This window comes from Hemitrygon akajei, chromosome 1 (assembly GCF_048418815.1).
Source record: "Hemitrygon akajei chromosome 1, sHemAka1.3, whole genome shotgun sequence".
NCBI lineage: Eukaryota > Metazoa > Chordata > Chondrichthyes > Myliobatiformes > Dasyatidae > Hemitrygon > Hemitrygon akajei.
Genome location: NC_133124.1, coordinates 185,729,769 through 185,757,688, shown reverse-complemented (window position 1 = coordinate 185,757,688; position 27,920 = coordinate 185,729,769). Strand labels below are relative to the sequence as shown.

Genomic DNA, 27,920 nt, shown 5'->3' with positions numbered 1-27,920 from the left:
ATTTTGAAAGCCTGCCTACCAAGTTACTGTGGGATTAGCCTCTCACGAGAGACTTTATTGCATGCTTAATGAAATCTTTGTAGCCATCATCCTTTGCCCTACTCTCTTCTATCGTCTTTATATCACCCTTCACAAACCTCAATCAAATTCTTAAGACGTGACCTCCACTACACAAATCAATGCTGACTACTCCTGTGAAGTCCTAGCGTGTAAATCCTTTACCAAAGAGTCTTTTGCAATAATTTCCCTGCTTACCCCTGTGAATTTGTGACAGGACAGTGTTGAGAGAGCTTCATCCTTTGTTTGACCCTGAGAGTGTTTGATGGGATGGTGTTGAATGCGCTTCACTCTAGGTCTAACCCTGCGCGTGCGTGTGTGAGAGAGAGAGAGAGCGGGAGGGAGGAAGCTTCCCCCATCCCAACATCCCAACCTTTCCTTTCCAATGTGAAGGATTTTCAGTATAAGATTTAGTGGAAATACAAGAATGGTTAATCAACCCCCAGAGCCTGCTCTAACACTCAATAAGATCACAGTGCGGTCTCACCAAGTGCACACCATCCTATGCTGATCCCAATTTATTTTGCCCTCATTTCTGTTAACTCCCCACTCACCACTAGATTCTGCCCCTAGCAATTTCGGTGGGGTGGGGGGGTGCTGGGCAATTTACAGCAGCCCATTAATGCACTGACCTGAACACCTTTGGGGCATGGCAGGACACTGCATCACCCTGGGTAACCTCACCCACAGACTTACAACGAGAATGCACAAACTTCACACACGTGGTGCCAGAGGTCGGGATCAAATCCAAGACTCTGGAGCTGAGAGGCAGCAGTTTTACCCGCGTGTGCCATCTCTCCAGATGCCCTGTTTGGTACATCACAAAGTCTCGATGTTTATATCCCAGGACCTTTGCAAGTAAGCCCAATGTTGCAGTTTAGAGTCAGGTTTATTCTTACATTCAGTGAAAAGACCTTGCATTAAAGTCTTACATTAAGTGAAATTTTTTGTTTTATGGCAGCAGTGTAAAAAAAGAAATAAAATTATTATAATGGAACAAAAAGAGGAATAGTGAAGTCATATCCATGGATTCATTCGGAAATCTGGTGGCAGAGGGGGAAGAAGCTGTTCCTTTAAACGCTGAGTGTTTTGTCTTCAGTCTCCTGTACCTCCTGCCCGAACACTGAGTGTAGTTGTTAAGGCTCCTGTACCACTTCCTCGATGGTGGTAATGAGAAGAGGGCATTACATCAGCGGTTAGGGTCCTTAATGATGGATGCCACCTCTTTGAGGTACCCATAATTATTTTTGAAGATTTTGTCAGTGGTGGGGATGCTTTGCCTGTAATGGAGATGTCTGAGTCTACACTACTCTACAGTCTCTTTGAATCCTTTGCGGTGAGGTCTCTGTACTAGGCGGTGATGCAACCAATCAGAATGTTCTTCATCGTACATCTGTAGAAATTTACCAGACTCTGGTGATACACCAAAGCTCCGCAATCTCCTAATGAAGTGGAGCCACTGTGTGCCGCCGTTGTGATTGCATCAATACGTTGGTCCCAGGATAGGTCCTCTGAGATGTTGATGCCCAGGACTTTGAAGCTGCTACACTCTTTCCACCGCTGACCCCTCAGTGAGAACTGATGTACATTCTCTCGGCTTCCTCTTTCTGAAGTCCGCAATCAGTTCCTCGGTCTTGCTGACATTAAGTGAGAGGTTGCTTTTGCCACACCAGTCAACTCGCCAACGTTACTCTTGTATGCCTCCCCATCACCACCTGAGGTTCTGCCAACAACAGAATCTCGGGTGGCGGTGAGGAGGCATGCAGAGTCCTCGATGGTGAGGAGGGTTGTGCCTGTGATGAAGCTGGCTTGGTCTCCATTGTTTTGTGAAGTTGGAAGCCACCTCTCCCATCTCCTTGGACTGTAACATTGTTCAGGGTCTGTTTCATAGCCCAAAGGAATCATGAATAGCAGTCTGGCTTACAAGAGGGGCCATTTGCCCTATGACCTTACCCCCTGCAGCCCTGCAAATTGTTCCCCCTTCCCTCTCCATGCAGAGATGCCCTTCCTCCTGAAGTTTTATGCCTTCGTGACTCCTCCACCAGTTTGCCCAGTTGTACATCACCAAACCTCAGTCTCCCCCTCTGTGCCAGGGCTTCCCCCGCGGAAGCTGAAATCTTCCCGTTCCTGGGGCCTTTCTGTTGAATCTCACTATTCCCTCCTTGGGACCTTCGTGTCTTTCAGGAGGTGAGGTTGTTAAGAATTGTTCGGTAGTGTCCAAACTGGCATTGGACGCCTTTTGTACACTGTGCCTGTTTACCAAGTCCTTTGCCTGTCACGACAGTCCCTGCCACTTGGAATGATTTATGTGCCCTTCTTGCAGCATGGTGAAAAGTGTATGAGCAATGCCTTTGCTGTTCTCTCACCCCCCCCCCCCCCTTCAAAAATACAAAGTTCACAAGCGGCTGCAGTGACTCATTTGGAGAGCCAGTGAAACGGCAGCCTTTAGTGAAGAGGAGTGGCGTACAAACTTAAAGCAGTCTTGTTCGGACTCTAGGGCGTTGGTGAGTTCACACCGCGCACTACTTTTGCTCCCTCCTTGGGACCTTCGCATTTTTCGTGAGGTGAGGTTGATAGGAACTGTCTGGTAGTGTCCAACTGTGCCTGTTTCCTTACAAATAAGCCATTTGGCCCATGAAGCCTCTGCTGACTCAGAACGTGGAGGCCCTGGAAGGAGGATGCAGAAGAAGGTGTCGCATGGGATTTAGTGTTTCAGTTACAAGGAGAGAATCCGAATCTGGTTTATTATCATTGCTGTATTTGGAAATTCGTTGTTTTGCGGCAGTAATCTACTGCAAAGCATAAAGAATGGCTATAAGTTATAACAAAACAATAAATAGTGCAAAAGAGGAATAGCGAGGTCGGATTCATAGGTTTAGAAACTGTTCAGAAACCCGATGGCGAGAGGGATGAAGCTGTTCCTAAAACATTAAGTGCGTCTCTTCAGGCTCCTGGACCTCCTCCCTGAAGATTGCAGTGAGAAGTTACAATAAAAATAAATTAATTGTGCCAAAGAGAAATAGTGAAGAATGTTCATTAGTTCATGGACCATACAGAAGTCTAATACCAGAGGAAAAGAAAGTGTTCTGAAAACGCTGAGTGTAGGTCTTCAAGCTCCATTACCACCCCTCTGATGTCCTTAATGAAGGATGCTGCCTTCTTGACGCATGACGTTTTGAAGATATCATCAATGCTGGGGAGACTTATGCCTGTGATGGATCTGGCTGAGACTGCAACCCAATGCAGCCGGTTGTAACCCTGAGCCTCTGTGTTGGAAGGTATTGGAATCAGTCAGAATGATCTCCATGTTACATCAATGGAAACTTGCTGGAGTCTTTGGTTGACATGCCAAATCTCATCAAACTCATAACGAGGTAGAGCCACTAACGTGCCTTCTTGATTACATCAACATGTTGGAGGTTACATAGGGACGTAGTCGAAGGAATTGGTCGCCCTCTTTATCATAGAGTGGGAGGTAGTCTAAAACTTGAGAACCTAGAGGAGGAAGATGAGGGGAGGAGCCCGACGGAAAACCTTCTCAGAGAGTGTGGTGAATATATCCATCAATTGCCAATGGCAGTGGTACAGATGAGTACAGTTACACTGATTGAGAGGTACTTGGACAGGACCAGTAGGTCAAGTGGTGTCACAAAACAACCTGGCACTCTGTCAGCAAGACCAAGGTACTGATTGTGAACTTCAGGAAGTGGGTAATTGTTAGAACACACTCCTCATTGAGTGGCCAACAGTGGAAAGAGTGTGCAGTTTCAATTTCCTGGGCGTGAACACCTCAGAGAAACCTGTTGTAAGCCCAGTACATTTGTGCAGTCACACCAGTGGCTCTACTTCATAGGAGTTTGAGGAGATTCAGTGTGACTCCAAAGACAAATTGCTACAGATACACCATGGAGAGCATTCCTGCTGGTTGCATCGCCAGTTGGTAAGGAGGCTCCAATACACAGGATCACAGGAGGCTGCAGACTCATCTGGCTCCTTCACAGGTACAAACTTCCCCATGACTGAGGAACCTTCAAAAGGTGCTACATCAAGAAAGCGGTACTTATCACTAAAGACCCTTACCATCTGGGACTTGCCCTCTTCTCATTACCACCGTTAGGGATAAGATATAGGAGCCTGAGGGCCCACATTCAATGTTTTAGGAGCAGTTTCTTCCCTTATGAAGATAGATTTCTGAACGACTAATGATGACCTTGAATACTCATTTGCCCTCTTTGTGTCTATTTTTACTGTAATTTGTTATGCCTGCACTACTGCTGCCATAAAACAAGATTTCACAACTAATATCAATGACAATAAACCTGATTCTGAGCTATATGATGGATATGCTGTCAGTGACTCTGCTTCCAACACAGGCAAATGGGACAAGTTCAGATAGACGTCTGGGTTGGCATGAACGAGTTAGTCTGTCCATGTTTTACAGCTGTTTGAAATTGTGAGGGGTAGGCATGGAGTAAGCTCCAGGAAACTTCTCTCCATTGTCAAAAAACTAGAAGACGTACAATATTGTGCAAATGTCTTGGGCACATATATATATAGTTAGAGTGCCTAAGACTTTTGCCCAGTACTGTATTTGTCAACGTGGAGTGGAGAGCGAGTTTGTAAATTTGGCGGGAACAAAGAATGTTGGGAATGGCCTGGGTGGAGCACCGCGGGAAGGGTGTGGGACAGGTGCCTGAGGAGTGCCAGGGGCAGGGTGTGGTGTAGGTGCAGACACACCCAACCCTGAGACACCAGGCAAGATCATTTGATTCGATCGTGACAGAACGTTTCTCTGGTGCTTCCCGCTCCCTCCCCTCTCCCTGTCCCCTTTCCACTCTCACTCCACAATAGAGACCCATATCAGAATCAGGCTTATCATCACTCACGTATGTCATGAAATGTATTATTTTTTACAGCAGTAACAGTACAATGCAATACATAAAATTACAACAGTACTGTGCAAAGGTCTTAGGCACCTTAGCTATATACGTATATGTGCCTAAGACTTTTGCACAGTACTGTGTAGATTTAGGGTAGGAGGGATCTGAGGGAGTTCTTTCTCACTTGGTGAGTGGTGAATAACCGGAACATATTGCCAGAGAGTTTTTCGATTCAAGATTGATTAATGTCATTTCCAGTACGCAAGTGTAAAGGAGACAAGATAATTGTTGCTCCGGGTCCGAAACAGTGCAAAAAAAAAGAAATAAGATTCAGAATGGAATAATAAAAAATAGCACAATAAATTACAATACATAAAATAGCTAATATATTTAGATCCATAAAGTGATGCAAGGCACGGGGTGACATAAGGTCACTGACAGGAATGGTGGGGAATGTGGAGGGGTAGGTCATAGTGGGTGGAAGTGTTGTTGGGGAGAGTAACAGATTTGAGTGGTAGAAACAGTCACTAACAGTCTGGACAGAATCCGGTTAGGATTAATATTCACTGACATATGTTGGGAAATTTGTCATAAAAGTTGCTATAAATGGCACACAGAAAGATGAATAGTGAGTTAGTGTTCATGGTTTCTTGGCCCATTTGAATCTGATGATGGAGGGGAAGAAGCTGTTCCTAAAACGTTGAGTGTGGCTCTTCAGGCTCCTGCGCTGGAAGATGGGATGTTTTCTCACTTGTCTGTATGGATGTAGTGGACCAAATGTCATGTTTCCATGCTCTGTGGCTGAATAATTCAATTCCCCCACTATTATAGCCCACAACCTGTTCCACCAAATCCCCTTCAATCCTGCTAGCTTACTACACAAGGGGCCACTAACCCTGAACGTTGGTGGAAACCAGAGCCCTGGAGCAAATCCGCCTGTCACAGAGAGACTGTGTGTTGTACACACTGGTCCATGTTTCGCTGTGCCTAGTGGGCTGCAGCCTGCATTGTTCCCTGGGCACTGGGTAATAGAGGGAGGTGTTGATGTCACAGAGAGGTGCTGATTTTTCTCAGAACTTCACACCCCCAGCATGGCTCGTCTGTTCGAATAGGATGCCTCTCTTGGAAGGAAAATCCACTCCAGGTGTCACATGGACCATCTGACTTTGGCTTCTCAGTGCTGGGACCTGCTGTGAGGAAGCTCCCTCCCCTCAGTGTCTCTGAATTACAGAGACCCAGCTGGGAGGCTGGCTCCTCAGACAGGACTTCAGCTCTGCTGCCAACCTCACAGCCCCTCCAGCAATGTGGCACATCCTCACAACTCCCTCCTGCAGATCCGTTCTTTCTCCTCGCCGCCCCTCCTGCGGATCCGTTCTATCTCCTCGCCGCCCCTCCTGCAGATCCGTGCTCCCTCCTTGCCCCCCTCCTGCAGATCCGTGCTCCCTCCTTGCCACCCCTCCTGCAGCGCTGTGCTCCCTCCTTGCCCCCTCCTGCAGATCCGTGCTCCCTCCTTGCCACCCCTCCTGCAGTGCTGTGCTCCCTCCTTGCCCCCTCCTGCAGATCCGTGCTCCCTCCTTGCCACCCCTCCTGCAGATCCGTTCTTTCTCCTCGCCGTCCCTCCTGCAGATCCTTTCTACCTCCTCGCTGCCCCTCCTGCAGATCCTTTCTACCTCCTCACCGTCCCTCCTGCAGATCCGTGCTCCCTCCTTGCCACCCCTCCTGCAGCGCAGTTCTCCCTCCTCGCCGCCCCTCCTGCAGATCCATTCTACCTCCTCACCGCCCCTCCTGCAGATCCATTCTACCTCCTCGCCGCCCCTCCTGCAGCGCTGTGCTCCCTCCTCGCCATCCCTCCTGCAGATCCATTCTACCTCCTCGCCGCCCCTCCTGCAGCGCTGTGCTCCCTCCTCGCTGCCCCTCCTGCAGATCCTTTCTACCTCCTCACCGCCCCTCCTGCAGATCCGTTCTTCCCCCTCGCCACCCCTCCTGCGGATCCGTGCTGCCCCCTTGCCGTCCCTCCTGCAGATCCGTTCTTCCCCCTCACCGTCCCTCCTGCGGATCCGTGCTCCCTCCTCGCTGCCCCTCCTGCAGATCCGTGCTGCCCCCTTGCCATCCCTCCTGTGGCACGGCATTCCCTGTCCCATAGCGGTGGGATGGATGATTAATACTCTCGCCTCCAGTCCTGAAAGTGGGCAGCATTGCCCTGGCGTACTTTGCCACAGGGGTGGACTGGGTGGGGGTGGATTGACCATATGCAACTGCCAGAGGTAGGGAGTGGTGATGGAGGGATGTCCCAGAGACTGGGAGAGTGGTGACAGTGCATCTGGGGGAGTGGTGATAGGATGTCCCCGTGGCTTGGGAAGCGATGGTGATACGTCCCCCGCAGCCGGGAGAGTGTGACAGTGGGTCTGGAGTCAGTGCTGGTACTTCACAGGGTTGGCCGAACACGTCTAGGGGCAATGATGTGATATCCCGGAGTGTTTTGGAGTAGTAACGATGGGACTGGGGACAGTGGTGGGGTAGTAGTGAGGGGATATTCCAGACTCAGGTGGATAGTTGGTAATGGGATATTCCAGGACGTAGGGCGCCATGATGGTGGTACTGCTGGGACCAGATTCCAGCAGGGCTATGCTACCCTGTCCATGTACAGGAAGCCTGGGGCATCATAGGTCACGTCACTGGCTGTTTTCAAGTCCTGCAGCGAGATGACTTTGAACCTAAACATCAATGCATCCACCAGCCTCCCGTAGGTGCTGCTGGAGTCACTGAGTCCCCCCAGCAGAATGTTGGCCGTGGCTGTCGCTGGAAGGGTGGGGAAAGTGCTGATGGAGGATGGGAGCTGGATGAAGCTGTTGGAAGTCGGGCTGTTGCTCCAAGGGGAATGGGCTGGGACGAGTGGGACTGCATGTGTTGATGGTGCTAACTGTCCCTGGTGTGGTTTGAGATCACTGTGGCGGTAAATCGTGGTGAGGAAGCAAATGGTTGCTGTGCGCCTGATCTGGGAGGAAAAGCATGTTTCTGTTGGTAGGATGAGTGTGGAACCGGGAGGGTGTGGGGGTGGAGGCTGTATTGTTTGTCAACTTCAATGGAGTACTGGGATGCGAGGCGCTGAGCGTTGCATCGAGGTAACCGGCAACTTGCTTCTGGATTGCAGGAGATGGTAATAAGATGGTAACAGTGATGGCCACGCCAGGTCATGGGTCCGACATTCCCAAGGAAGTATCCTACACAGATATTAAGATCATCGGTAACGGGTCCTTCGGCGTGGTGTACCAGGCCAAGCTGGTGGAGACTGGAGAGCTCATCGCCATCAAAAAGGTTCTGCAGGACAGGCGGTTCAAGGTGAGCAGAAGGAGCAGGGGTAAGGTGCAGAGGGGAGAGTTGGTGGGTGTCCCTGACCTGTCCGGCATACGGCCTGCCTAATGCATGACCTGCTTGTGTTGCTGTCCATGCAGTATATGTCCTGCTTCATATACCTTGTATCTTGCTGTCTGTGCAGCGTGGGACCTGCACAGTATAACTGGACTGCGCCATGTAGCTGGTGGAAAGTTTCTGAGGTGTCAAGAAGTGGGTCTTTCACTACAGGAAAGCCAGACCTCCGAGCCATAGTTTTTATGTAGCTGGGGTTCTTGTTGCTCCAGGTCATTGATGTAGGCTGAGGTAATTGAATGGCGAGGGGAGTTAGTGTGACCCGAGGAACGGATATAATCAATTGCCAGGCTCGGATATTATTTGTCACTTCTCAGCCCATGCCTGAACGGTTTTATCAGCTACAGGTGTGAGCTAGTTCATTGAGGGGTTGCGTGGTCAGTGAACTCCCCAACTTTTGACAGACAGGTCAACAGTACATACAGTGCCAAACTAATTAAATACTACTAAACCCTTCTGCCAACTAAATGTCCATATCACTCCTTTCACTACCCATTCATATCCTATCAAAGAGCCTCTTTAAAAACTTCTGCCATATCAGCTGTCACCATTACCCCAGGCAACGCATTCCAGTCTGTGTTTTATAAAAAACTTGTCTTACACATCTCCTTTGAACTTATCCTCTCACCTTTAGTGCATATCCTTGCTCACCCTGGGGATAAAGGTACCAGCTATCTTACACTACTTAAGACTTTCATGATCTTGTAAGCTCCTCATCAGTCTCCTTTGCTCCTGGGAAGGCCACGGATGAAGCAGCTGAAGTTGTTTGGGCCCAGGTCACTGTGCTGAGGAACTGCAGTGGCATGCTAGGGTTGAAGTAACTGATGACCACAGTCACTTCCCTTGGTGCAAGCTATCGCACCGGCCACCTGTGCTTTCCCTTTGATGCCCATTGACCAGTTTTACCAGGGCACCTTGATGCCCTGCTCAGTCAAAACCTGCCACTTTCTCCTCACCCCTACAGCTCACTCTCTCTCCTCCTCTACAGCTCACTCTCTCTCCTCACCTCTACAGCTCACTCTCTCTCCTCCTCTACAGCTCACTCTCTCTCCTCCTCTACAGCTCACTCTCTCCTCACCTCTACAGCTCACTCTCTCCTCACCTCTACAGCTCACTCTCTCTCCTCACCTCTACAGCTCACTCTCTCTCCTCCTCTACAGCTCACTCTCTCTCCTCACCTCTACAGCTCACTCTCTCTCCTCGTCCTTACAGCTCGCTCTCTCCTCACCCCTACAGCTCGCTCTCTCCTCACCCCTACAGCTCACTCTCTCTCCTCACCCCAACAGCTCACTCTCTCCCCTCACCCCTACAGCTCACTCTCTCTCCTCACCTCTACAGCTCACTCTCTCTCCTCGCCCCTACAGCTTAGCTCTGGGACTAGTGAAACCCATACACATTACAGGTGAGGACATGCCACTTTCACTGTGCTGCTGAGAGTGGGCTGGCTGGGTACTAATTAGCCAGACTGGGGCACCATGGTAGCGACGCAGTTAGCACAATGCTGTAAAAGCTTTGGCGATGGAGTTCGGCCCTCTGCAAGAAAGTTTATACGTTCTTTCCATGAGCCCGTGGGTTTCCTCTGGGTGTTCCGGTTTCCTCCCACAACGCAAAGACATAAGAACATAAGTAATAGGAGCAGAGGAGGCCATTTGGCCCGTCCGTGCTTCGCCATTCAATAAGATCACGGCTGAACTGGCCATGTACTAGGCTCCACCTACCTTTCCCCATAGCCCTTAGTTCCCCTACGTACCTGTTAGTAGGTTAATTGGTCATTGTAAGTTGTCCTGTAATGGTTTAAATAGGTGGTTTTCTGGGCGGTGCAAGTCATTAGGCTGGAAGGGCCTGCTCTGCCTTGTATCTCTTAAAAAAAATTTATTGTGAACACCATCTACCTGGGCAGTTTTCCATGTTGCTGTGTGGGCACCAGGATTGTGACTGTACTGGGGCAGGTTGATTGCAGTTACAGGCATTCTGGGAGCGGAAATCTTCTGGACTACAAAGTGCTGCAACAATTTTGCAAGTCAGGCAGTGTCAATGGATAGAAATGAACAGTTGACGTTTTGGGCCAAGACTGCTCCCGGGGTCTTTTTATCTCCCGCCACGGATGCGGCGTCACATTGAATTCTTCCAGCATTTTGTGAATGTTGGTCCAGATTTGCAGAATCTCTTTGTGTAGCTGACCCATGTTGTGTTCTCAGAACGGCACCCTCGCCACCCTCTAGCTGATTTGGCTTTCTCCCTGCAGAACCGAGAACTACAGATTATGCGGAAGCTGGACCACATGAACATTGTCAAGTTGCTTTACTTCTTCTACTCCTCGGGAGACAAGGTAAAGGTGGTGCAGCGCGGGTGCAGTAAGACACTGGCGGGAGGAGGGGGCGGTATAGGGTGGGGCGCGTGGGTACAGAAGCATTAAAACATAGTACATTTCTAGAGCTATATAACATACAAACAGACCCTTTTGTCCACATAGACTGTGCCAACCAAGATTCACATCTAAGCTACGCACACACAAAATGATGGAGGAACTCAGCAACCAGGCAGCAAACATGTCTTTATCTGTCCTCGTAAAAGATCTCGGCCTGAAGCAGTGACTTTTTATTCCCCCACCCGCTCCAGTAGATGCTGGCTGATCTACTGCATATTCTTCCTCCAGCATTTTGTATGTGTCGTTCCAGATTTCCATCATTTGTAGTATCTCTTGTGTCCCATCTAACCTAGTCCTATTTGTCTGTGGTGGGCTCGTATCCCTTTAAATATCTGCTGTCTGCATACCTGCCCAAGCATCTTTCAGACGGCAGAGACTTGCAAAGCTCCACCGCCCTCTGCAAGATTCACTCCTCACCTCAGTCTTAAATGGCCAGCTCCTTATGTTGAGAGTCCACAGGTGGCGAACTATGGCAGTTGTCCTCCACCTTTTAAGGAGGGAGGTAAAATACCAAAAATTATAGGCCAGCTAGCCTGACTTTAGTGCTTAGGAAGATTTTAGAGTCAATTATTGAGGGTGAGGTTTCATGGTACTTGGAGGAACATGATAAAAACATGATAACTAGGTCGGCTTGGTTTTCTTGAGTGGAACTCTGAGGAAATAACAGTCAGGATAAACAAAGAGTCAGTGGATTTTCAGGCCTTTAACAAGGTGCTGCACATGAGACTACTAAACAGTATAAGAGCCCGCAGTACTGCAGAAAAGATACGGGTACCGATAGAAGACTGGCTGATTGGCAGGAGGCAAAGAGTGGGAATACAGGGGGCCTTATCTGCTAGTTGCCAGGGACTAGTGGTGTTCTGCATGGGTCTGTTAGGACTGCTTTTTATGTTAAATGTCAAGCATCGGGTTTTTGGGCAAGGAGTTCAGATGGTTGAAACGCCGGGCCAGATGGAGTGAAAAGGCAGGGGGACAGGACCTAAGGCAAGAGTCGAACTGGTTCTGCTCAGTGCTCCATGATGTTTACTCTGCTCTGTGCTGCACCGAGGCTGAGGCTGTGGGGTTGCTCCGGCTTTCATGTCTGAGCACTCACTCTCGTTCTCAGTGCTATTTGCTTATTACCTTTATTGTCTGTGCAATTCATTTTTTTCCCTTTCTGCACATTGGGTGTTTGGTGGTCTTTTTTTAATGGGACCTTTTGAGTTTATTTGTGTTGTGGCTGCCTGTAAGGAGACAAATTTCAAGGTTCTATAAAGTCTAAATGCTTTGATAATATATTTTGAACTTGATTTGGATGACAGAATTAATGGCTTTGTGGACAATACAAAGATAGGTGGAGGGGCAGATAGTGTTGAGGGAGCAGGGGTACTGCAGAAGGACTTGGACAGATTAGGAGAATGGGCAAAGAAGTGGCAGATGGAATATAGTGCAGGGAAGTATATAGTCGTGCACTTTGCTAGAAGGAGTAAAGGCATAGACTATTTTCTAAACGGGGAGAAAATTCAAAAATCAGATAGGAAAGGGCTTGGAGGTGCTTGTGCAGGATTCTGTAAAGGTTAACTTGTATGTTGAGTCAGTAGTAAAGAAGGCAAATTAAATGTTAGTGTTCATTTCGAGAGGACTAGAATTTAAAAGCAAGTATGTAATGTTGAGGCTTTACAAAGCTTTACAATACTTGGAGTATTTTTGAGCATTATCTAAGAGAGGATGTGCTGACATTGGAGAATGTCCAGACTGATCCTGGGAATGAAAGGGTTAATGTAGGCTTTTGATGGCTCTGGGCCTGCAGTTGCTGGTTTAGAGGAATGAGGGGGATCATATTGAAACCTATTGATTATTGTAAGATCTAGATAGAGTGGACAAGGAGAGGATGTTTCCTATTGTGGGGATATCCAGGACCAGAGGCCACAATCTCAGAACAAAAGTACATCCCTTTAGAATAGTGATGAGGAATTTCTTTAGCCAGAAAGTGATGAATCTATGGAACTCATTGCCATAGGCAACCATTGAGGCCAAATCATTGGGTACCTTTAAAGCAGGTTGATGGGTTGTTGATTAGTAAGGGCATCAAAGGTTACGAGAAGAAGAAAGGATAATAAGGAATGACAAATAAGCCATGACGAAATGGCAGAGAAGGCTCAGGGGGCCGATTGGCCTAATTCTGCTCTTATGGCATGCATGCTCAAGATGGCACAAGCAAAAATTTTATTGGTAAGCAGCATATTGTGCCACTCTTCAATTCTTTAAACCCCAACCATAATACAAAGATATGTAATGATTATCTTTACTGCCAAATGAAGCATTGAGTAAATTTTTTACTATCAACAGCAGTGAGATGTTTTCCCAGGAAACGTCTCATGCTGGATTGGTGCCAGCTAGACGTTTGTGAGAACATGACGTTGGATGACATGTTTCGAAATCCTCACAGACTTGGTGTATTTGGAGAGTAAACAGTTATAATAATCTCTGCTCAAAAGTACAATGACTCACCAAGGTAAATTTTTTAGAAGATTATTGCCAGTTTGGCTACACACTCTCAGAAAGGTTTGGTTGAGATAGTGGGCCCTGATTCTGAACATCCCAGCCACAGAAGATGTTATCTCCACAGCTCCCTTGTCAAGTTATATACCACTTACTCTCTCCACCCTCTGAGGGCATAAACCAAGACAGCTCATTCAGTTTGTAGGAGACGTTGATGAAAGTGCACCTGGAGCAATATGCATGGTTTTGCTGCCCTGTTGTACGGAAGACTTCATTGGGCTGGAAACCGTGCAAAGTATATCCACAAGGATGCTGCCAGGCTTGAGTTGTAGGGAGAGGTTGGGCAGGCTAGGACTTTATTCCTTTGAGTGTAGAAAACTGAGAGTTGTCCTTACAGAGACCCAGAAATGATGATGTCCATAAGGTTCTTCAGATGTCAAGCATGAGGTGCAAATCTTGTGTTCCAGCAGCTTTATTGGATATTCTTAATAAAGATATATCAGTAAATACAGCAGGAGGGAACTAACTCCAACTTAACCAGCTCACTCTACTGTAAGTAAGGAAGAAAGAGAGAATGAAGAACAGAACAAAGAACCCCGTCTCATTGTCAATATTTATGTTGAAAGCTAGTTCAAGCTGGATAGATAAAGGAATTCTTGTGATTGGGACGGTTGAAGAGATAATGACAGCTTTGTTTTATGTTGCCATGACAGCCTTTCAGAAAAAAACCTACAAAAAATATAGACCAGCTATAATACAAATGACTGAAAATCCACTCGACATTTATAGACAGGTGATTATACAAACTTAAGCAAGCATGAGCAAAGTTAAATGAGGAAAATTACATTTTAGACCTTAATCCAGCAGGTGTTTATACAGTCTTTAGCGGCATAGATAAAGTGAATGAATGGGGTATTTTTCACAGGGAAGAAGAACGAAAAAGTAGAGGGTACGGGTTTAAGGTGAGAGGGAAACATTTAAAGAGACTGAGTGCAGAGGATTGGGAGTGTGTGAAGCGCACTGCCAAAAGAAACAAGCTGTTAAAAGACATTCAAATGAGCACATAGATAAAGGGGGGGGGGGGCAGATAAAGGCCAAATGCAGGCAATTGGATCTCGTTGATGGGCACCATGGCTGGAATGGACGAGATGGACCGAAGGGCCTGTTTTCTTGCTACACTGTTCTGTGACTCACAGGGACAGACCTGCCACCAAACCATCAGTTTGGTGACGCTTTATTCCACCGTCTCTGCCGAGTGTGTCAACCTGACCTTTGCTCAGTGTGCTTCACTTTGCTCAGGCTTCACTGGGGCCCCAAAAAACAAGCCGTGTCTGCTCTGGTTTGCGAGTGCCTTTCCTCAGCTGAAAACCAGATTATAGGGTTGATTGTCCCATGTCAGGGTGGTTGTCAGGTTGACCACTGGGGTTGTTGTGGCCCCTGCTGTGGGGAGGGGTAAGGGAACGGGCTGTCCTGCTGTAGTGTGTTGGGTGTCTGTGGTAAATACTGCAGATGTTTTTTGTGTCCAACAGAAAGATGAGGTTTACTTAAATCTGGTTCTAGACTACGTTCCAGAGACGGTTTATCGAGTCGCCCGGCACTTCAACAAGGCCAAGCAACCCATTCCCATAATCTACATCAAGGTGAGTGGTGACCAGCACTGGCTTTGTGTGCTGAAATGCCTTTGGTGAGAAGCAGTGGGTGAGCGGGCACGGTGGCAATCTCGGGGGCCGGTCGAAGACCATCGCTGGGGCTGTGGGGTATTCACTTTCTGGTGACACACTGGCAGTGGTTGTCACACAGTGTGGGTCTCACTGGTTGGGGGTGACACTCAGTGATGTGTATTTCACACTGGCCAGTGGCTCACTGGTCGGGAGGTGACACTCAGTGATGTGTATTTCACACTGGCCAGTGGCTCACTGGTCGGGAGGTATCACTCAGTGCCGTGTACATTGGCCGGTGTTACATTGGTTATAGTTACACTGGGCACTGCAGGATGTCTGTCAACTGCACAGCTCTCTGTTTGAGTGTCTGCTGTGTGGGAGCACAGCTAATTCCCAGGAACACTTAGCTCTCGGGATGGAGGGGATGTCATTAGGCTGCTGAGATCTGGGAGGGGTTGCCCAAGTGCTGATGGTGTTGGACAGGATGTGGATGGGAGATTGGGCACCGGGTTAGGACTGTGGTCAGAACGGGCCGTGAGTAGCACCTTACAGCCACTGACCACAGAGAGCAGTGGTGGGATGGAACCCCTTACTAGTGGGCTGTGGAAGCAACTGAGGGTAGGGGGTCATTAACTGCTCAGTGCCCATCCACCCTGAGGTAGAACTGCAGTCACAAGGCTCCGATGACCTCAGGTTTTCCTGATATGTGTGCAAGAGTGAGAGAGACAGACAAACCCACACACACCTACAAAACCATACACCCACACCCTTTCACTGCCTTAGTACAGCATTCAGCATAATCAAAGACCCTGTCTGCCCCAGGCATTCTTCTCCTCTTTCCCATCAGAAGTAAGATACAAAAGCCTGAAAGTATGTTCCACCTGGCTCCTGCTATCCTGCTGTTATCAAACCCTTAAACAGACCTCTCATATGATAAGATGGCCTCTTGGTGTCACAGTCAGGCTCGTTATGATATTGTACTTTATTGTACCTGTACGACATTTTCTCTGTAACGGTTACACTTTATTCTGCATTATTATTGTTTTACCTTGTTCTACCTCAATGCACTGTGTAATGATCTGTATGAACGATATGTAAATCAAGCTTTTCACTGTATCTCGGTGCAAGTGACAACAATAAACCAGTGCCAATGCAGTGAAATGCTTTTGTTGCATATCATCCAGACCGATCGTTCCGTTCATCAGTACACTGAGGTAGCACAAAAGGGAAACAATGCGGAGGATAGTGCTATTGCTGCAGAGATAGTACAGTGCAGGTAGGCAAAGTGCAAGAGAAAAAATAAGAGATTGTACTCATTGTCTGAGAGATCCCTACCTGAAGCAGGATAGAAGGTAGGACGTGCTGTCAGGCTTTTGTATCTTCTGCCTGATGGGAGAGGGACGAAGAGAGAATGTCCGGGGTGGGTGGTGTCTTTGATTACACTAGTTATTTTACCGAGAAGTTTAACAGTCCTTGTGCTGAGCTGTGTCCACAACTCTCTGTAGTTGCTTGTGGTCATGGGCGGAGCAGCTGCCAGACCAGCCATGATGCATCTGACAGGATGCTTTCTATGGTGCCTCAATAAAAATTGGTGAGGGCCAGTGTCGACATGTCGAGTTTCTTGTATCTTCTGAGTGGGAGGGAAGGGAGTGCCATGCTACGGGAGAGACGGTAAGGGAACATCAGGCAGTGAGGAACGAGTCTGAGTCGATGACTGGGGCACAAATTTCCAGTGAGAATTGGTGCCATGCAGGGACATAGCCTGGAGGTGGACCCTTTGGCCCACACAGTCATGAGCCCTCCTCCCACCAAGGGCAGTTTTCAATGGCCGTTGATGATCACCCAGTACCTGTGCAGTTGCAATTGTAAGGACACACACTGTTAGTTCGTGGGTGGCAGTGGGAAAGGGGGACACCTTGAATGGAACTGGGTGTTCTGCACTCACTAATTCCACCTCCCTCTGCCCCACCAGGTGTACATATACCAGTTATTTCAGAGCCTCGCATACATTCACTCCCAGGGCGTGTGCCACCGCGACATCAAACCACAGAACATGCTGGTGGATCCTGATACTGCCATCCTCAAGCTCTGCGACTTCGGCAGGTGGGTCAAAACGGGACCATTTCCTTCCTCGGTCTAGTCCCCCCCCCCCATCATCACACCCTCTTCCTCAGTCTGTTCCCAACACCACCACCACCCTTCCCAGTCTGTTACCCCTCCCACCATTCCAGTCTGTTACCCCTCCCACCATTCCAGTCTGTTACCCCTCCCACCATTCCAGTCTGTTACCCCTCCCACCATTCCAGTCTGTTACCCCTCCCACCATTCCAGTCTCTTCCCCCCCACCATTCCAGTCTCTTCTCCCCCACCATCCCAGTCTCTTCCCCCCCACCATCCCAGTCTCTTCCCCCCACCATCCCAGTCTGTTACCCCCCCACGATCCCAGTCTCTTCCCCCCCACCATCCCAGTCTGTTAACCCCTCACCATCCCAGTCTGTTACCCCCCGACCATCCCAGTCTGTTCTCCCCCACCATCCCAGTCTGTTACCCCCCCACCATCCCAGTCTGTTCCCCCCCCACCATTCCAGTCCGTTCCCCCCCCCACACCATTCCAGTCCGTTCCACCCACCTTCCCCGTCTGTTTCCCCCTCACCACCATTCCAGTCCATTCCCCCTCCCCACCACCTTCCCCAGTCTGTTTCCCCCACCACCATTCCAGTCTGTTCCTCCCCCCGGTCTCTTCCTGTCCCACCTTCTCGCCCTGGTCTCATCCTCCCCACCGTGTCCTCTGCGATCCCTGTACCTTACTACCAATACGTATTTGCTTTCCTGCCAGCATCCCGCCCCCCCCCCCCCCACTCCTCCCTTTCCCACAGTCCGTCCAGCAGTCCTAGGCACTGTACTCGCCCATCTACCTGTGGCACCACCTGCCTCTATTTCTGAGTGGCTTCAGAAGCCAGTGTCTGGGGTAGGGAATCGCCCCTCCGGCCCCATGTCCAGTGTTGGCAGTAATTTGTGATGGCATCCACAGAGCAGGTCTCGACCTCGGCAAGTTTGGAGTGGTTGTGAGGAGGGCGATAGGCAAAGCGAGGAAACCCCTGTGACCTGGAGCTGGTTAGTCAGTCGTCCTGAGACAGGGTCAGCTTGAAACAACAAGTAAAATGTAAAGAGAAGTAAGACAAGTAACAATGACTAGACCTCGTGCTCCCCAACCCCTCCCCACTTACATTGCAAGCTAGTTCTGGTTAGGTAAGGGAATTTTATCTGAGGGCAGTCACTGCCACAACATCTTAGGTTCAGAGGAGAACAGGACCAGCTGAATGCAGCAGGTAATTGTACAGAAATCATTCAACTGAACAGAGCAGGAATCACAAATTACAATAAATTAAGTGGAAAAGAGGAATAGTGAGGTAGTGGTCATGGTAGTAAAGAGAAGAAGGCACGTCCCAGCTGGTGAAGGACCTTAATGATGGATGCCGCCCTTTTGAGGCATCACCATTGCAAGGTGTCCTTGATAGTGAGGTGGCTCGCGCAAACATAAAGGAGGTTAAACTATAAGGAAAATAACAATTTAAATAGTAATTTAGACCCAAAACCTGCAGAGAGTGGCAGCCTTCCACCTTCTGCAGATCCTGCTCTGTGCTGGCCAGGTTGACTGCAGCTCATGACAACACCATCCAAGACTTTGACAGCAAGTCTTAAACTTGAACCTCCATCTCCCCCACCAGCAGTGCACAGTCACTGCCTGCCCGGCTACTCCGATAGCAAGTCCCAAGCTAGCTGAGGTTGCACAGCAGTACCTCTGCCTGCAGGTTCTCCTCCTGACTTGGATGTGTATACCTGGAGAAGCTCTCCCCACCAGCACTGTCACCTCAGGAATTTGGCCAATGCCAATTCCCCCTCCCCCACACCTCGGGGCAGTTAGGGATGGGCGATAACGTGTGGAGTAATTCTCAGGGGAATGTCTTCATACGGGTAACGTGACTGCAGAATGAGCTGCCAGCAGATGTGGGTTCAATTGTAATGTTCAAGTTAAGTTTGGATAGGTGTATGGATGGAAGGGGCAATGAAGGCTACGGTCCACATGCATGTATATGAGTCCAGGCAGAAAATACAGGTCAGTATGGAGCAGATGGACTGAAGGGCTTGTTACTGTGCTGTAGTACTCTGACTTTATAACTCCTGCCCGCAACCTGGCACACATGGGGTGGAATGTAATGTGATGAGTTAACAAGGCAGTGGAGCAGGTGGCAGAGGCTGGGTTGGGAGTGAAGGGGGGCAGGGTAATAATGAGATGTCCAACAAAGAAGACACTACAGAAACCACCAGACAGAAAAGCAGGCGACGATAGTACACGAGTCCCTTGTGGACACTCCATAAAGGTAAGGTATCACATTTAGGGAGACCAGACCAGGGTAGGACTTGTACAGTGAATGGTAGAGTTCTGGGAAGTGTTACGGAGTGGAGTGTTCTTGAAGTGCAATTATCTAGTTTTCTGTTTGTGGCTTTGCAGGTAGACGGGTTGGTGAAGTAGGCATTTGGCACACTGGCCTTCATCAGTCAGAGTACTGAGTACAGGGGTTGAGAAGTTACATTGCAGTTATGTAAGACAGTGAGGCCACCATCTGCAGGTGCTGCTCTGTGCTGGCCAGGCTGACTGTAGCTTATGACAATGCCATTCAAGACATTAAAAGCAAATCTCAAACTTGGGAGTTCTGTGAATAGTTCTGGACACCCTGTTATATTAAAGATGTTAATAAACTAGAAAGTTTGCGCAGTAGAATGTTTCCTGGACTCGGGATCCTGATTTGCAAGGAGATTAGTGTAGATTAGGATTTTATTCCTTGGAACACGAGATTGAGGAGTGAGTCGTGCTAATGGTGTATAGGATCATGAAGAGCACAGACAAGGTGAATTCACATTGTCTTCTTCCCAGGAAGGTGGGTGTTAAAATCAAGAGGGCATAGGTTTAAGATCAGAGTTTAGAGATTTAAAAGGGATATCAGGAGCAACTTCTTCACGCAAAGGAATGAACTGCCAGAAACAATGGTTGAGGAGGGCATGTTAGCAACAGTTAAAAGCCATCTAGATAAGAAGAGTTTTAAAGGACTGTGGGCCAAACATGGGAAGATGGGACCAACTAACTCAGCATGACCCATGTTGTACACCTTTCTGACTCTCTCAACTAGATGTATTTTGTTGGATACTGTTGTGGGTGTGGTTACTCAAGAAAACCTCGTGATCAACACAAAGGCAGGATGAAGCCCTGAAGGTCTTTAGTAACAGGGACTTGATTGTTAAGGGGTACAGGTAGACAGTTCTGTGGCCACAATCAGGAATCCAGGTACATTGCCTCCCTGGTGCCAGGGTCAGGGATGTATCAGAGTGGCTGCAGGACATTCTGAAGGGACAGGGTGAACAACCAGCTAGTATCAATGAGGTTGAGAAGGACAAGTTGCAAAGAATTGTCACAGGAATTTCAACAGGAGCAAAATGAAAAGTGGATCTCAAAGGTCATGCTGCTATGTGTTAGTGAGTGCAGGAACATGGGACCAAAAATAGTGATAGATAGGGAGATTCTCAACTGTCAGGGGAATGGACAGTCTTTGTTTTGTATGGTTTGAGCCTCATAAAGTCCTGATGAAGGGTCTTGGCTCAAAACACCGACTGTTTATTCCCCTACATAGATGCTGCCTGACCTGCTGAGATCCTCCAGCATTTTGTGCGTGTTGCTCAAGATTTCCAGAATCTGCAGAATCTCTTGTGTCACAGGTAGGGAGTGGGCGAGGAATTCTGATTTCTGGGACACTGGGGATGGTGAGTAATGGGTTACGTGCAGTGTTTTGGACAGGACAGATTCTATGGTCCGTACCAAACTGATGTACTGATACTTTTGGGAGAGTTTAAACGAATCGCAGGGAATAGAAACTGGAGGAGGTGAGAGTAAAAGCTAAAGATGGGAAAATGAAAAGCAAGAGGGAGACGCACAAGACTACAGCTGAATCAGAATCGGGTGTATTTTCACTGACATTTGACATAACATTTATTTTGTGGCAGAAATACAGTGCGAGACATTTATAATTACCATAAGTTACCATGAAAAGAGCAGAGGAGGAATAGTGTAGTGTAGGCCTCCGTTAGTCTCGATAGGCCATGGATTTCTGCCTTGGAAAGTTTCCTGGGCACAAGCCTGGGCAGGGTTTTTTTTTAATGGAAGACCGGCAGTTGCCCAAGCTGCAAGTCTCCCCTCTCCATGCCACCGATGTTGTCCAAGGGAAGGGCATAAGGACCCATACAGCTGGGCACCCGTGTCGTCGCAGAGCAATGTGTGGTTAAGTGCCTTGCTCAAGGACACACGCAGCCTCAACCAAGGCTCGAACTAGTGACCTTCAGATCACTAGACGCACGCCTTAACCACTTGGCCAGGCGCCAACACAATAGTGGAATAGAGGAATAGTGAGATGGTGTTCATGGACATTTGAGAAATCTGATAGCATAGGGGAAGATGCTGTTCCTGAATCATTGAGTGTGGGTCTTCAAGCATCTGTACCTTCTCCCCAGTGGTAGTAATGAGAAGAGCTCTTGTCCCAGATGGTGAGAATTTTATATCAAAGTGCATTGAGCAAGGATTAAGTAAATCAATAACAATGTAGATGCTCCTGAAAAAGTGCAAGATCATAATGAGGTAGATTGTGAGGCCAAAAGTCCATTTTGTTATTATAAAATGAGAGCCTTTCAAGAATCTGATAACAGCAGGGTAGAGGCTGTTCTTGAGCATGGTGGTAAGTGCCTTTAGAGTTTTGTTTCTTCTGCCCGGTGAGACAGGAGAAGAGAGAATAAACACAAGATTCTGCAAATGTTGTAAATCTTGAGCAAATGCACAAAATACTGGTGGAACTCAGCAAGTCAGGCAGCATTTATGGTCAGTGGTTCTCGGCCTAGACCCTTCATCAGGACTGGAAGGGAGAGGGCAGAAGCCTTAATAAGTAGATTGGAGGAGAGGGGGGGAATACAAGCTGGCAGGTGATTGGTGAGATTAGTTGAGGGAGAAGATGGGTAGGTGGGGGAAAATGGGGTTGATGTGAAAGTTGGGAGCTGATAGGTACAAAAGGTAGAGGGCTAAAGACAGAGGAATCTGATAGGAAAGGACAATGGACCATGGAAGAAGGGAATGAGGAGGGTAACCAGGGGAAGGTGATAGGGAAGGCAGGATAGGAGAAGAGAAGGGGTGAGAGGGGATCCAGAATGTGGAATGGGAAAAAGAGAGGAAGGAGGGAGAAGTTACCAGAATTTAGAGAAATCAGTGTTGATGCAACCCAGGTGTTGCTCCTCCAACCTGAGTATAGTCTCATTGTAGCAGGAGAGGAGGTCATGGACAGGCTATCCCGTATGTGACATCGAATTCTCTAACTTCCAACCTCATTGTGGCAATAGTAATTTCTCACCCCTCCCCTTTCTCGCTTTCTCAGTCCTGATGCAGGGTCTCAGCCTGAAATGTTGACTGTTTATCCCCTCTATAAATGCTGCCTGACAAGAGTGAGGATGTCCGGGTGGGGGCAGTCTTTGATTGTGCTAGGTGCTTTACTGAGGTAGCAATAAGTATCGACAGAGTCCATTGAGGGGAGGCTTGTTCCCGTGATGTGTTAAGCTGTGCACTCGTGATGGCTTTGTGGACTAGTTAGTTGAACTCATGAGAGAAAGCAGACCACTCTGGTATAAGTACACACGAGCCTGCAGATGCAGGAATCTGGAACAACAGCCTGCTGGAGGAACTCAGTGGCAGTCCTTCCACGAGTGTTGGTCAGCCCATTGAATTCCTCTGTTGCTCCTGTGTAATGAGGAAGGATGGGTGTTGATTGGGGAAGAGTGATCATAACATGATACTTTTTTTTATTAAAAGAGAGCGAGAGGATTGCTTCTCAAAGTAGGGCCTTGTGAATGAAAATAAAGGAATCTTAATTTTAGGAGGTGGGAATTGGTTATGATAGATTGGGCAATGTTAGTTAAACAATTGATGATGGGATCCAAGGCGTAAAATTCAAAAGTTACATGGATAGCATATCTCTGGTGCAAACAGAAAAGGTGTCTCAATCATGATTTGCCGAAAAATTATGGAAAGAATTAATTCAAGGAAGGCCAAAAGAAAGCAAGCCTGAGAATTGTGATCAGTTCAGAAAAAAGGGTAAACTGATTGAGAAGGAGGATGCAGTACAAGAGTAAGTTTGCAGAGAGCATAGGCTGTATCACAACATGTTTATAATATGTGGAGAGACAAAAAAAATTAGTGAAGACAAACATCACTCCCTTATCATCAGATCCTTGGGGATTAATCGTGGGGAAGAAGGGAATGGTAGAATTCATTGGTTGTGTCCACAGAAATGTGCGTGGTTCCAACTTGTGTCAAACCTAATTTCCCAAAAGAAAAATTGGGTTCAGAGCGTCCAGTGAGGTGGTGGGGGGAAGCTGAAGCAAATCTGTGTTTGCAGGTGAAATTAGAGAAGTGAAGGACTAACAAATCCCCAGGATATGGCCCTAGAAATAGTCGATGCACTGGTTATTTTCCAATGTTCTTAAAACTAGGGAATAGTTCCAATGGATTGAAAAGCAGCTAATGTAACCTTGGTAAGAAAAGAGAGAATTATTGGCCTGATTACCCTGACAAAAAGGTAGTGAAATTGCTGGAGTTCACAGTAAATGAAGCAGTTGAAGAGCAAAGTGCAGAGAAGATTTATAAGGATGCTGTCAGGACTTGGCCTGAGTTATAGGGAGGGATTTGGTACACTATAACTTTAAAGATTTAAGACTGTTGAATGTCCAGTACAAGGTATAAAGGAGAACTACATAATTGTTACTCTGGATCAAATGCAGTACAAAAAAAACACAGTAAGATAAAGGATGCAATTATTAAAAAAACATAATAAATATAAATACTTAGCTTGTTGTACATCCATGAAGTGACGCTAGTCACACCAGTGTCTGTATACAAGGTGGCTAACGGGAAATTATAAAGTAGCAGCAGCAAGGTGTTTATTCCTCAGAATGCAAGAAATTGGGGATGAGCTTAAAGAGATCATGAGGGGTGTACATAGATATAATGCACATGGTCTTTTCACAGGCAAGAGGGCTTAAGTTTAACATAAGAGGGGGAAGATTTGAATGAGAACTGAGGGGCAATTTTTTCCACCCAGAGGGTTGTCCATACGTGGAATGAGCTGCCAGAAAAAAGTGCTTGAGGCAGGTAAATTAACAAGACATTTGGGCAGGTAAATGGACGGGAACTGTGTGGAGGGATATGGGTCAAGGCTTCTAGACTAGTTGGTCAACGAGGTTGAGTTAGGCCATAGGGCCTCTTCCCCTGTTTTATGACTCTGACAGGAGTCAACGTGAAAGGGAAATTCTCAACAAAACTTCTGGAATGTTTTGAGGTTGCAACTGACAGGGTAGGTGAGAGAGAACCAATGTATTCAGTGGTGTATTTAGGCGTTCGGAGTGCAAAGTCCCATGTAAGGATGAGTGTGCAGAACTAGAATGGGAACTGCAGTAACTGACGGAAGCTGGTGACTGGCTGTCAGCGGCACAGCTTGGACTCAACAGGCCATCGGGAGAATGACAGTGTCTCAGCACCATCCTGGTGTTGTAATGACCTGGGTTGCTGGAGCGAGCTAACAGGACAAGATATCTTAATGTGAGTGTATGTTGATTGCAGTGCGAAGCAGCTGGTGAAGGGTGAACCCAATGTATCATACATCTGCTCCCGATATTACCGAGCACCAGAGCTCATCTTTGGAGCTACAGACTACACATCCAATATCGGTGAGTGACCGCTGGGCAGACCCCGTGAGGAGAAACTGCGCCAGAGACACAGAGACTATGCCGTCCCACAGAGATGGAGGAGGCAGAGAGAGTTGCCCCAGAGAAAGTGTGTGGGGGGGGGGGGGGGTTGGGAGAGATGTCCAAAGAGAGGGGAAGAAGAGAGAGCTATCTCAGGCAGAGAGAGGGAGAATTATCCTGAGGAGGGGTAGGAAAAGAGAGCCATAGAGTGGAGGAAATGAGCTATCTGAGGGAGGGGGTCCCAGAGAGAAGAGAGCTGTCCCGGTGAAGAGAGGCAGTGGGAGGGAGGAGATAAATAATCCTGAGAGAGAGGGAGGGATGGAGAGAGACAACCTGGAAAGAGAGGGAGCAAGGGACAGAAATGACCCAGAGCAAGAGGGGGAGAAGGGGAAGAGCTGTCAGAGAGAAACAGAGATGCATATATACTTGCATCCCGGAGAAAAGAGTCAGTGGGAAGGGGGAGAGGGGAGAGACATTTCGGTGAGGAAGGGTGGGCTGGGTGGGGGAGGGGGGGACGTTCCAGTAAGGAAGGGTGGGGAGGAGGGGAGACATCCCGGTGAGGAAGGGTGGGCTGGATGGGGGAGGGGAGACTCCCAGTGAGAAAGGGTGGAGGGTGGGAGAGACGTCCCAGAGAGGAAGGGGGTGTGGATGGGGGAAGATGTGCCAGAGAGGGAGAGGGGAAGAAGGAAAGAGAACCGTAGAGAATTGTGAATGTCCTAGAGAGACAGGGGAGAACGGTCCCAGTGAGTGTGAAAGATGGGGGGGGAGAGAGAGAGACATGGGGGAATTGGCCCAGAGAGAGAGAGGGGGGGGAATTGACCTGGAGAGAGATAGAGGTGGGTGGGAATAGCTTCAGGGTGAGAGAGATGGGAGAGAATGGTTCTGTTAATGCTCAAATGACAAAGACAAGGTTTTCTTTCCCTGATTGTGTTTAGTACATAAAGGCTGCCATCTTCTTACCCAAAAAATCCTCTCTCACCCCCACCCCCCACCCCATTGTGCATACCCATAACGGGAAGTGCAAATCCCAACTAAATGCTTATATAGCCCAAATGAACATAGCCCAACTATCTCCCATCCTTTTTATGTATATTAAAAATAGCTTAAGAAGTATCAGTTTAAATGTCCGTTAGGACATGGAAATTAGTTCTAACCCTTGATACAGTTCTTAACGTAATAATTGACTTCACTAAGTGTCTTCAGCAGCACAAGAGACAGTCAGATGTTCATTTGTAGTTGACCACAGAACATGAATTTTCTGTGCTTGGACAAGTTCCTTGATGCTACTTATCTCTAGGTGAAGCCTCTTCTCTGTAACTGACTGGGTGGATTTGATGGCATAAACCAGAGTATTTGTCTGTGACACAAGTTATTTGTAGCATTGTCAGTACCTTCAAACACTGCAAGAGTTTCTGCTCAGTATATTACATACAACTCTTCAGATCCTTTTTGATTGCCAACAGAGAAGTGAAAATCTTCCCTCTTCTCCCATCGGTACAATAAAATATCCCCTTTGAGTACCTCCATCAGGAAGATTTCCAAATGAGGCTTCATTAAAGACAACGAGCCTCCGTGAAACATCTTTTCCAATCATCAAGACTACTTTTTTCAGATTGAATTTCATGCACTATCTTGTTTGCCTTGTGTAAAGTTTCTACGATGGCATTTTTTGTGCTGGATGTCAAGTTGCAGGCAGCAAACATGATGTCATGTCTACTCAGCTTCAGTTTCACTGAGTGGTGCATCCCACTGTGTGGCACGTGAGGATTCCATACTGGTTGTCTGAAGACTCCTTATGTAGCTTCCTTGGTGCAGTTGTACTGTTCCATCAACAGCAAAGATGTATATCCTGATATAGAATCTGTCATGTTCCTCCTGTCCAACCTGAAAAGCTGACTTTAGCTGAGGGATAATTGGTGTGGCAAAGTTTTGTGAGCCTCCCCGTATGAAGTCATCTATGTCTATATCAAGTAAGTCCAATCACATGGTATACTGAATCTTGACAGTAAAAATCAGTTGGATCCACTTGTGACATCTTTCCACCGATTTTCAATGTTATTTCCTTGACCTTTTTATTCCAGTAGACTGGTGCATCTGCTAGACCATACACAGACTTCTTCAGATTCCACAGTGTTCCTTCACCTCTGGCTTTAGGCAGGGGTCAAATGTAAATGTCACATGACGGCTCTATAACCTGTAGGAATGCAGATTTTATGTTCATGCAATGGGGTTGCAATGCCTTTGACACATGACTGAGAGAAATAGTCGGAGAGACTCTGATGCAAATGTCGGTGAGTCTTTTATGTTCCGTTCCTCAAAACCTCTAGCCACCAGGCCTGCTTTTGGTGTAATTCCTGTCGGGGTTTCTTTCAGGGTGTACACTTACCTTGCACACTGTCTGTGACTTCCTCAAACTCTCCATTATTTCTCCAGCTACTGATTTCATCCTGTTCTGCAGATTCAAACCATACCTCTTTAGTTACTAGGATATCTTCACCTTGACATTTCTCAGATGGTCCAGCCCGATCTATACTTGGTTCAATATGAAGGCTGTCTACTCGTGACATATCAACTGACCCTGCAGTGCCAGTGACCATGGCTGGTTCTCTAGGTAATTCAAGTTGTATCCAATTTTGTTTCTCCCAGTGGCTTTGCCTGCTGGCCCTAAGACTTCAGCCTTGTATCAGATACCAGAGTCTAGGTCTACAAATCTCACAGTTTGGTCTGTTTTAAGACTGAAACTTCCATGTTGCCTTTGCTCTTGTGATGACTTCTGTTCAGGCAAGTCTGTTGAGTCCCCAACTGCACTCTCTGCAGCACCGTCTGTGCCACTGTGAGCAACTCCGCTGGGTCCTCAGCTGCACTCTCCTCGTCACCGTCTGTGCCACTGTGAGCAACTCCACTGGGTCCCCAACTGCACTCTCTGCAGCACCATCTGTGCCACTGTGAGCAACTCCGCTGGGTCCTCAGCTGCACTCTCCTTGTCACCGTCTGTGCTATGTGACACTGTATCAGGTAAGTGCATTTCATCCATTGTATCATTCTCCACAGAGTTCTGATGGTCCTCAGTTTGTGCTTTACAGAGTCTGGAATGATGCTCTTCCACATAGGTACCTCCATGTCTCACAGATACCACAACTCCGCCCTGACCAATGA

At 47.8% G+C, this 27,920-nt stretch overlaps 1 protein-coding gene across 1 annotated transcript in view; it reads left to right on the top strand.

Annotated features, from left to right (window-relative positions):
• The window catches only part of gsk3ab (glycogen synthase kinase 3 alpha b), a 66,661-nt gene that overhangs the window by 6,555 nt on the left and 32,186 nt on the right, over window positions 1–27,920 (top strand). The window contains exons 2-6 of the mRNA XM_073056077.1: window positions 8,089–8,276; window positions 10,609–10,692; window positions 14,802–14,912; window positions 16,906–17,036; window positions 24,640–24,746. Coding sequence (XP_072912178.1) covers window positions 8,089–8,276; window positions 10,609–10,692; window positions 14,802–14,912; window positions 16,906–17,036; window positions 24,640–24,746 — 621 coding nt within the window. The remainder of the gene's footprint in view (window positions 1–8,088; window positions 8,277–10,608; window positions 10,693–14,801; window positions 14,913–16,905; window positions 17,037–24,639; window positions 24,747–27,920) is intronic.